General features: G+C 38.7%; 1 protein-coding gene across 1 annotated transcript in view; it reads right to left on the minus strand.

The window, feature by feature from the left end:
- The window catches only part of LOC126204431 (BRCA1-associated protein), a 158,933-nt gene that overhangs the window by 34,151 nt on the left and 112,560 nt on the right, over positions 1–12,222 (minus strand). Inside the window, exons 6-7 of the mRNA XM_049938821.1 lie at positions 6,041–6,184; positions 3,326–3,473 (exon numbers count right to left, since the gene is read on the minus strand). Of these exons, the coding sequence (XP_049794778.1) occupies positions 3,326–3,473; positions 6,041–6,184 (292 nt within the window). The remainder of the gene's footprint in view (positions 1–3,325; positions 3,474–6,040; positions 6,185–12,222) is intronic.

A 12,222-nucleotide genomic window follows, 5' to 3' on the forward strand; every position in this document is an offset into this window, starting at 1 on the left:
CAGTAATTTTCCTTTGAAAATTATATGGCCAACTTTCCTCCCCATCCTAGAGTAATATAAAAGTCAGGGCTCTGCTTTAAATGTAATTTGTCTTCATTTTTATCAGCTGCCACCCCATTTCAGTTGCATGTCATGTTCTTGGCAACCTAACAGCATGGAGTAGAACTGTATCAATTATCAAGTAGTGCAGCATTTTTCAACCTTTCCATATTCACTGCCAATTTTCAGTAATAATTTTCAACCCCCCACCCCCTTTCCCGAAAGACGATGCTACAGCTACAAAGTTACAAACCTCACACATCACCAAGAATAAGTAAATTTATTGCTATTTTGCAACACTGATTCGCTATACTGACAAAACCAGAATTGAATGACCTCTGTTGTTCTCAGTCTTACAGGTAGCACAAGAAAATACTCCTGAAGGGCTCTCAGCTGCTGAAGAAGTGCTCTTCATAGACTTAGAGCAAGTGGCAAAATCAAAAGTTAATTTAGTAATAAGCATAATAAGCTACTCTTTGAATTTTGGGCAGGGGTGGATTGATGAGTTTTCTGCACGGAAAACAAGAGCATTTCATATGCTATTACCATTTCCAACAGCCTACCTTTGTTAAAGCAGATTCTCTGCATTGGCTGTTTTGATTACAAAATGTAAATCTCAGCTAAGCACAGAAAAGAATAGAGAATGTCTATTTCTAATATTAAACTCTCATTCAAAAAAATTTGCTCTGCAAGCTAGGTCCAGGGAGCTCACTAATAATCACAAAACATGTTTTTAATTTAGTACTAAAAAGTTACTTATTAAATGCATTGTGCAGTACTGATACAGTTATATTTACAGGCTTATTATATCAGAGTAAATGTGGATTTTAATTTTTTATTATGTCAGAATGTATTTTGCTTAGCTTTTCTTTCAGTAAATGGATCAATTTTTTGTTTCTTGTGTAATGTTCAGACATATATACAACAATAAAATTATAAAGAATGTAGCAACCAGTCGTTGAAACATAATTTATTTATCTTGCTGCAAACTGATTTCGACTGATATCAGTCATCATCGGTGCATTTTTCTAACCGATACATGCCATAAGTAGAATTACTGTCCTTGGCAGATTTCTATAATGAAAGAAAAATGCACCGATGATGACTGATATCAGTCAAAATCGATTTGCAACAAGATAAATAAATTATGTTTCTGCGACTAGTTGCTACATTCTTTATAATTTTATATTCCATGGTTGCTGCACAGAAAGGGAACCTTACGGAGCCCAACATTCACATATACAATAGCAAAATGGTTCTTTTGCCTCATATGCAATGGTTAATGAAATGGATTCACATTCTGGAGAAACAGGGTTCAAGACCCATCTAATGATCCAGACTTATGTTTCTTGTGGTTTCCATAAATTGTTTAAGACAAATGTCAGTAATGTTCCTTTGAAAATGGTATGGCCAATTTCCCTCCCAATCCCAGTAATACCCCTCCCAATCCTAGTAACATCGAAGCTAGAGCTCAGCTTTAAATGCAATGTGAATTTTTAAACTTTCCTAACCACCAGCTGATGCTCCAATTCAGTCGCATTTAATGTTCTTGGCAACTTAGCAGTATGGAGTAGAGTTATTGAGGTCAACTTTTCATCTTCTCAAATCTCAATTCTGTACACATATGAACACAAAATAAGAACTCTGTAAATTCTGCCACATACTACAGTGACCTTGCTGATATACATCTTAATTGGTTCTTGTACTGGAAGGAGCATATAGTTGAGACATTGAACAGTTGACAAGCACATGCACAAGACTGAAAATGTTGCTAAACTTTTGGACAATGTTCTTCTCAGAGTTAACTAAAGAAATCACACACACACACACACAAATGAAGAAAAACTACATCATACCATCATGCCAGTCTGAAACAGGGGACGGATTGTGTTGAATGGAGTGAGTGAGAGGAGCAAGGAGGTGGGGAGGAGAAGGGATGATTGGAGGGAAGGGTGGCTAACGGCTTAGAGGGAGAGGTGGCAAGGGAACTGGATAGGAATGTAGCATCAATAAATTCCCTCTAGTGCAGACTGGGGACGGTGTCTGTGGGACACAATGAAGAGCACTGTGTTAAATGTTGACTGGGGTGTCCTTTTGCAAGGAACCATCTCAGCATTTATCCTAATCAACTTCAGGAAACAGAAAACCTACATCTTGAAGACCAAGCGGGAACTTGAATAGCTGTTCTGAATGCAAGTCCATTGTGCTGAGTGCTGCAACACTTCAATCACCCCTGGCACAAATTTTCATGTGTCATTCAATTTTGTGGTTACTACGCTTTGTCAAGCTCTATGTCTGTTAGTGATAGACATATACCAATACGCCAAGTTTTTGTGCAGTTTCTTTTCATGTCAATTTATTTTACACAACATTTTTTGGTACGAGTTACAATAATGTGCTAACCCCAAGCCCCTCCATACTGCACCCAAATGGCACCACTGGGCTGGAGGTGTCATCCACAGCACAGTCAGCATCAGCAATTATATATACTTTGAGGAATTTTCTTCATACTTCATGCTCACCTTCCAAGGAGTACAGCATTGTTCAATCATGTAGCTTGTTTTTTTCCCTCCAGTCATCAACCAAAGTTATAAAAACAAAACTATTCCACAGATAAAGCTGACACCTAACTTACGTTATTGGACTGCATATACCAACATAACAAGGAAAAAATTTCTCTGTGCCAGGCTGATAACTTCTTGCCTCAACCATGTAAAAGCAGATATCCAACCAATTTCCCACTGAAAAATTTATGGAATAGAGGAACAACATCCGCCACTGACAGATTTATGCAGTTGAAGAACATCATGTCAAAAAAGTATTGCATCAATAATCGATATCTTTGCAAAGGCAGAATTTTTAACTTAAATGCACAGCAAAAAACAAATCTAAATATTGTACTATTTGCATTATTGTGACAAAGTCTTACTTGTAGGTCTTGTAGATTGCCTATAAGCTGCAAAACTGCTTGATTTTCTGGTTACAAGAAAAAAGAAAATACTCTGTAAAAGCTGCAGAACTGTAAGAAAAGCAAATCTTGTTAACTGTTCTGCTTGCTGAAAATTTTCCTGTGCTGTGGTGTGGAGCCTGAAATTCTATGAAAACGACTATGGCACTAATAAAGCACACACTTTTTTTACTTTTTTTTAATTTACTGTAACCCATAAAGCAAACGAGCAACAAGAATGGTCCATTAGCACTTGAAAATAAGCAAGATACCAACAAGCATCATAGCTTAACACATTGTCACGGAAAAAGTACAATTCCTCCAGAAATGTGCACTTACCTCTTCCTTGTCGGGAGACGTGCCCTCAACTAATTTTCCATCTCCCTTATTCTGCAGTAAACGATGAACAAAATTGTCTCCTACATAATCCCAAACACGATTGTTCCCCAGTTGCATTGCATAGCAGTGCTGAGTTTGCTGATAATGCCTACAAAATAAGAAAGACATAATGGTACGCAAAATTATACAAATCAGTCATGCTGAGATGAAGGCAATTCAAAGTAGCTTCATATCCACTCTCTTCTATTAAGAGTATAAAAGTTGTAAGCAAATTAAAATGTCTTTATATTTTCATAAATACAAAAAATTACTGAATAGACTATGCCAGCCAGTCCTGTGGTTGAGTGTGTCTATGACAAGGGAGATAGAGACACTACCAGCAATAGGGGGAAGGCTGTCCTAATGAGTGACAGTACACAAACTACTGCATAAACAGTGACACTGTGAATCGTGTGGTGAAGGTGAGCTACAGCACCAAACCAATATGCAATTAAAACTATCCAACAGTGCTGAATTATTGTGGAAATTAAAATAATGAAGGAACATTTTAACATACATCTGCATTTGCGCTGCCCAGCAGTGCTTCTCATCATCATAAATGTGGCTGTGAAGACAATCACAGCAATGTATTCTCCAGAGAACAGATACAACTAATCACCGCAATATATAACAAAAAACAGGACATGTTTTGCCACCACAGCACGAGGAAAAAGCTGCTACGACACGGCAGATGTGAAACCAACATGCTGAAGTTCAGATTTATAAAATAATATGTGAAGTGCAGAAACAGCATCACTGAAGGGAATAACAGGAGACAGCATATCATCGGGAAGAATAATGTGGTGAACTGTTACGAGCGCAGGGATGATGACAAAGAAACAGACTAATTATAAGTTATTGATAAAATATATGAAAGAGGATGACAGTCTCACAGTCTTGGAAGATTTAAATGGGACAATACTACAGAGTAATAAAGTTAGAACCATAGGAGAAAGTGGGTACAATGAATAAAAATGAGAAGTACTGCACCACCAATCTGAACCTTCATGCATCTAAATTGCTAGCTAGAATAATACATGGTAGAACAAATATTTTAGAAGTAAAGCACAACGATTTGTTAGAATTTGGAAAAGGTGAAGAGATCAGATAAGTAATTATGTTCTTCTACACTACATCATTAAGATGCTGCCATTTAAAGCCCTTTTGCAGGTAAAATGTTCCTCCGCTTCAGACCCACAAAAACTGCAGTATAAGTAAAGAATTTCTTTTCATAAGGGAAAGTGTTAGAGGGGACAAAATTTTCATTTATGCTAAGTAGAGTGTTAGGGATTTCCAAAGTGGATGCACAAAAGCAAAATAAACCATTTTCAGATGCTGAGGAATTGCAAAGCACAGGAAATCCTGAGGCAGCACTTAAGTGCAAAAAAAGTGAAATCTGGAAGATGAGCTGGGTTGTGAGTAGTCTTAATTCTGCTATGGCTGCTCCCGTTACTCTAAGTGGATTGAAGTGCAAGCAAAAGCTTCCAAAACTATGAACAATGTCACAGCACAAAATTATACTATGCCTCCAGGATGTCTCCCAGTGTTTAAGGCACATTAATTTGTCAAAAAGTCAGCGATGGGGCTGAAATGGTGAACAAGGGTAGCATTAGACGTGGAGAAATTGTGTCCTAGCAGGGCTGACAGCATGATATAAAACTGTGACACACTGAATGCAGATGAAGTTATACTATTTTTCAAACACATGCCTGACAAGTCTTGGAAAGTCGGGCAAATCGGGAATGGAGACACTGAAATTGCTCATCATTAGTTAAAGCGGCATATCTCTCATTTCAAACCTGTGCATAAACAGCTGTGCAAATACATTAAACAGAAATGATCCCAGCTAAAAAGTGTATAATTTCTGTAGACATGACTGACAGATTTTGCTCACAAAATAGTCTACGAGAACTGCACGACTGGGCTGTTTATCCAATACTGCTGATCAGCTGAACAACATTTCACTGTAAAACACACAACTTGATTCTTCCTCTCAATATGATCAGCAAACTACATCTTACTGGTCAAACAATTACAAACTTTCTGCAACTATGGATGCTGTTAAACCTCAAATCACTGAAAGCTATTTTCATAAGGTCAGAGTTTCTGGAGGTGAATGTCCAAGAAATTTATTTTAGTGTACAAGGCTGATTGGATATTTTTTTCTGTCATAGACTTTTGGAGGAGTAAAAGTCATTGCCAATGATCATGAGAAAAAAAGACTAGCTGGGAGTTCAGGAAACACTCTCCAATATCATCTTTCAAGTTTTTGTTTTGTTGATGATGTTACAAAATCTTTGCTGCTGGACAAAAATGGAATAGTAGGTGATGAAACAGTAAAAAGCAGCAATTAGTATCAGGAGAAATAGAAAGTGGAAAAGGTAAATAATGAGAAGAATTTAAACTTAAGCTTTCATTTCCTTCTTAAAAAAGTGTGATAAGTGAAGAATAGGAGAAAAGAAACACAGCAACAAAAAGTAGGTATAAAGGTCTAGAAGAAGGGCCAATGAACATTTACTAATTGTTCAAAAATAATAATGCATTTAAAATTCAAATTTTTACACTTATATAAGCATGACAGAATCTTGCAGTTTTCTGACACGCCTATTTTGTTAGCTTTATATTTAAAATGTAAATGTCTCTATGCTACTTATAACACTACATAAAATTACTTACTCAAATGCGTGACCCTGAACGTATCTTCCACACCCCACATGCCCACATATAAGGCATATCCACAATGAATCTGCTGACCGGCACTCGAGGCAACGGTTGTCAGCCACTAATTCTGGTGTCTGCACATACCGACACACGGGGCAACTGAAACCATAAGATGTAAATAATGTAATGACAATCAAAATACTTTTGAATGAGTGGAAATATATACACACCCTCTTTACCAGACACTAAGATGACTCTGAATATAATGTGACCGCTTTTTTATGATGAGGTTCCTTCAGAAATTGTTATTAACATATTATACAAATTTATAAATTATGGAGTGCAGCAATCAGTCATCCTCTTTTAGATTTTACAATGCAAATCCAGATTTCGGCTAGTGGCTACCCATTCTCAATGCACTATTTTCTATTCTCGAAGCGTGTAAGTCCCTGTTGTCCGGGCATCAGTCATATTTCTTTGAATATCATAAACAGTTGTGGCATTTTCTTAGATAGTTTATATGAGTATTCAAAGAAATGTGACTGATGCCCAAACAACAGGGACTTACATGCATCGAGAATAGAAAATAGTGCACTGAGAGTGGCTAGCCACTAGCCGAAATCTGGATTTGCGTAATAAAATCTAAAAAAGGATGACTGATTGCTGCACTCTGTAATTTATAAGCCACATAACTGTCGCTGAGTGCACCCACTTTCCGAATCGAAGGTAACCTGATATTATACAAATGGTTGTATTGCTATAAAGTATCTAAAGATCTGTCTGAAAAAGTTAACACTATCTATCGCAAACAGTTGTGGCGTTTTCTCAGATAGATTATATGATGCCCATAGGCAAGCAGGTTTTCATCAAAAGCCACGGGAAATTGCTGAACTAGTGTTGTTCTGTGTCATTACACAAGCTCTACTCCTAATCATCACCACCCATCAGCTTTTCCTTGAAGTCTGCAACACATGCACTTGGAAAATTCCACTTTATCTCATGGGTCTTAACTTAGATAATTTATTGAGTAATCACAAAGCTTTAATTGCACTTCTCAGATAAATTCTGAACAATCTTTTGCTCCAATTCATGAAACCTCCCCTATTTATTTATTTATTCTAGTAGGAAAAATACAATACATGGTAATTACCGTCACAAACAATTATCAAGCTACAGTGTTCTTGATCAGAATCTTGCAACAACTGCACCCGATGTTGCAAGCAGAAGACAGGGCATTGTTGACTGCCCAATAGCTGCTCCAAGGTTTGTGGTTCCCACAATCACAGTTGGTGGTATCCATAGGGAAATGCCTTTTCCAGTGGTTACTCCTGGGTCTTCTAACTTCAGAACGATGATGGCTGAGTGACCTCCACACAATCTAATTCTGTTCATGGCCAGGTGGGAGGGTTTCCACAGAGAGAGGCCATGCAGAGATATTCTCAAGTTGATTGATCCACAATTGTTTTTGTGCTGTGGCTGCTGTTGCTTCCAAGACTGAAGTTGTCTTGAGGGAACTAATTCTGGGTCTCAACCTTGGGGCTGCTGGAAAGTGTACATGTAGTGGGTGGTTTCTTCACAAAGAAAATCTGGTGACACTATGCTGGAAAGCTGGTAGGGTTTTAAAAGTGGTGTGCGATTCAGATGACCAGTAATAAGACTACATATTTCATTTAGCACCTTGTCAACTAAGTTTGTACCAGACTGGGCGGATGTACTTTGCCGCACTGTAACATGTTGCTAGTGCCGTCATTCTTGGAGTTTGTGGTTGAAAACCACACCTGCTGCCAGTGATCTTGTGAAGGATATTATTTCTGGCTTCCACCTTCATTCTCACATTCCCAGAATAATGCTTGTAGGCCAGAATATGAAGGCCAGAGTATGATCTAGAGTGACTCCCAGATATTTTGGATGATTCATATTTACTAACTGTATCCCCTGCCATGTGAAGCCAAGTTTGTGACATGCCTGATTCTGATTAAGATGAAATGCACACGGTTGTGTTTCAGTGGGATGTGGATGAAGTTGTTTATTACAGTAATAGGCACTCCGCTCCCTGAATGCACCTGTCAAGGAGACTTCAACATCTTCAAAAGATTTCCCTCGACAACAGACGCCGGATCGTAAGCATAAAGGAAACTCCTTGTATTCACCAGAAGTGGTTTGTGTAAATGATAAAGATCACTAGTGAAAGAACACTTCCTTGTGGTAGGCCATTTTGTTGACATCTCCATTGACTATGCTGACTCTAGAAGTCCACATAAAATCTTCTTTTTTAGAGTAAACTTTGAATAAGTTTTGTGAAACCATAACATGTCGTTACCCCATAGATCTTCTGTGACAATGTACGATGGTTGGCAATGTCATAAGCATATGTCAGGTGGATAAAAGCTACTTCTGTAATTTTTCCAGGTTTCAATACCATCATCAATAAATAAACTGTGTGAGACTGAGTGCCTGAGATGTACAGCTTTTCCCTCAGCTGGAACCTCCTCGTTATTTTATTAGAGCTGGCTCGACAACATAATCAAATAATTCAGCAACATTTGCTCGAAGATTCTGTGTAGATGGCATAAAGATACTGACTTGAAGTCTCCAGGATCAGCTGCCGATTTTCCAGGTTTTAAGATCAGCATGATTTCCTCCAGTTTTTGGAGAAATTACAGGCATTTGTACAGTTGCTTAAAAGTGATAAAATTCACTCTCTCACATGATCACCGAACTGTTTGCTTTGTTGAATTCTGATGTCATCTACCCATGCTGCTTTGCCAGTCTTACAACTGTCTATGGCTGCATTCAGTTCTTACATATGAAAAGGCTGTAAACTATGTTTGACACTGTATGACCAAAAGATCATAAACGTCTGTTAATATGTTACAAAATCTGATAATGTCGAAGCTGATAATCAATAAAAAGATCAACAAACAATCTTGGCATACCTGATACTTCAGAATAACACAAAGGCAGTAAAATTTCTCTAGTCTACGGTTCCTCTGTTCACACAATTTTGTAATCTGACTTACGCATAGGATTGTCTGGTTTTCCATTATTTGCAAGATGACGAGCAATCTGGTTAGCTATTACACTGGCATGACCCTTTCTAGTTGTTGGATCACAACTAAGAAGCTTAAGAGGTTTTGTGGCTACTCTTGTTCATATTTATCTCCTCGATCAATTTACACCAAGCATCTTTCTTGCTCTTGGATACCAATATTGACAGAGTGTCCTCTGGCCTGCGAGGTTTCTTCACTGAAATGATCATTATCGAACAGATGAAGACAGTTTCCCAAAAGCTGCTGAAGTCAGATCCTTAATGTATTGTGGTATGTAATCTTGTGGGATTGAGATATGAGAACAGTGCTTTATGACATTTTCAAAGTCATCATATGATTCTGGTACTGAATCAATACTGAGGATGCTCTCATCCAGCACACAGGTGAATTTTTTCCAGTTGTCTTTTTTAAAATTATACCTTCTTCAAAAAAGTATATTTGGCATATAACAGAATGGTGTTGGGTGCAAGGGATTGCCAGTGCCACTGATTTCACTGATAACTAAGATATTTGTTAACTTACAGAGACAAGATCTGGATTAGAACCACATCTCCATACTGCACTGTTGCATAGTGCTGGAAGTTTTTATCATGTAGTACACTGAGGTCACAAAAATCTGCTCATTCTGCCACAGCTTTTCCACTTTTGTCGATACTTGGGTAGCACAGAATGAGATTTTCACTCTGCAGTGGAGTGTGCGCTGATATGAAACTTCCTGGCAGATTAAAACTGTGTGCCCGACCGAGACTCGAACTCGGGACCTTTGCCTTTCGTGGGCAAGTGCTCTACCAACTGAGCTACCGAAGCACGACTCATGCCCGGTACTCACAGCTTTACTTCTGCCAGTACCTCGTCTCCTACCTTCCAAACTTTACAGAAGCTCCGGGCGTGAGTCGTGCTTCGGTAGCTCAGTTGGTAGAGCACTTGCCCGCGAAAGGCAAAGGTCCCGAGTTCGAGTCTCGGTTGGGTAGCACCATAAAATATTATGGATATTGAAGTTACCATTGACAAACTTTATATGTTGACTCTGGAAGTTTATTAGGTTCCACAAATCTAAATTCTGCACCCACTGGCTTATAAACAGATGTTACATAACAATTACTCAGCTCAACTGTGAGCATTTCTGTATCATATTCCACTGATATTCCCATGGTGAGGACTAGAACATGATGTACTGTTGTATTGTTAGTGAGGATGTTCAGTCACTAGACTCATTCCTTTGATTTTGGCCCAATGAAGGTTCCAAGTCTCTGTGAGTTTTCTGAATGCATATTTAATCACAGTCCTCGTCATGACACATATGACTTAGTAATTCTTTCTTGTTATGTGTAAGACCTTCAGTATTGATTGAAATGATGGCCAGTTTCAACTCTGAAATGGGCCATTTTTTACTCGCCATGTTCATCACTGAACTGCTGATTTGGTCCCCTGAAAGTTTATCATGTATAACTGGCAACCTACAAATATAATTTATTCTACATCTGACATGACCCACCAACTTTCACTTCTGTGACATCAAGTTTTCTTCCTGCTGCGCAGTTGTTTGTGGCCTCTGAATCATGAATAGCAATTAACTCAACATTATTTTTGTAATGTTTGCATGAACCAATTATGAACAGCAAACTCGTAGATCTAAGTTTCTCAACAGAGTAATGGCTGTGATTTCCATCATTATAAATAGCTAAAATTTACTGTTCTCACACCATTAAGCAAACTAAATGAAAATAATATGTTATCCTCTTGGCTCCTTACTGCTGAATTGGCACAAACTGGACCACTTCAGGCTAACAATTCACCACATTACTCATTGCCAACCTCAAAAATTAACAATGCTGTCGAGTGGTAGCTGCTTTGGCGCCATTGCTGTTTCATGTTTCATGTACACTGAGGAGAGAAAAGTCATAGGATACCTCCTAATATCATGTCGGACCTCCTTTTGCCCAGCTACTCAATGTGGCAACGTCTCAACAAGTAGTTGGAAGCCCCTGCAGAAATACTGAGACATTCTGCCTCTACCGCCATCCACAATCGCAAAAGTGTTGCTGCTGCAGGATTTTGTACACAAACTTATCTCTCTATTAGGCTCCATAAATGTTCGATGAGATTCATGTTAGCTGACCTGGGAGGCCAAATAATTCATTCACACTGTCCAGAATGTTCTTCAAATCAACCGGAAACAACTGTGGCCCAGTGACATGGCGCATTGCCATCCATAAAAGCTCCATCGTTGTTTGGGAAAATGAAGTCCATGAATGGTTGCAAATGATCAATGATCATTTCAGTTGGACCAGAGGACCCGCTCCATTCCATGTAAACACAGCCCACACCATTATGAAGTCACCACCAGCTTGCAGTTTCTTGTTCACAACTTGGGTCCACGGCTTTGTGGGATTTTCGCCACACTTGAACAATCTTACCAACTGAAATTGGGACTTATCTCACCAGGCCATGGTTTTCCAGTCATCTAAGATTCAACTGATATGGTCACAAGCACAGGAGAGGCGTTGCATGCAATGTTGTGCTATTAGTGAAGGCACGCGTGTCAGTCGTCTGCTGCCATGGCCCATTAATACCAAATTTTGTAGTACTGTCCTAATGAATACGTTCGTCAAATGTCCCACATTGATTTCTGCAGTTATTTCATACAGTGTTGCTATTCTGTTAGCACTGACAATCTTGCACTTAAGCCGGTGCTCTGAGTGAAGGCTGTCAGCCACTCCATTGTTCGTGTTGCGAGATAATGCCTGAAATTCGGTATTCTCAGCAAACTCTTGACACTGTGGATCCTGGAATATTAAATTCTCTAATGATTTCTAAAAACTACCACTCTGCTTTCAAAGTCTGTTAATTCCTGTTTTGTCCGGCTGTAATCACGTCAGAAATCTTTCCACCTGAGTACAAATGGCAGCTCTGCCAATGCACTATCCTTTTACACCTTGTGTATGCGATAATACCACTGCCTGTATATATACATATTGCTATCCCATGACTCTTGTCATCTCAGTGTGTAATGTTGCCAGCACCTTTGCCATTTTGAATACACCAGAATACACCAGTTATCACCCTATCACTAAAGTTAAGCAACATTGGGCCCAATTAGTACCTGGATGGGTGACCATCTGAGAACATCAGGTGCTATTGGCTCAG

The sequence above is a fragment of the Schistocerca nitens genome, chromosome 9 (assembly GCF_023898315.1).
Source record: "Schistocerca nitens isolate TAMUIC-IGC-003100 chromosome 9, iqSchNite1.1, whole genome shotgun sequence".
NCBI lineage: Eukaryota > Metazoa > Arthropoda > Insecta > Orthoptera > Acrididae > Schistocerca > Schistocerca nitens.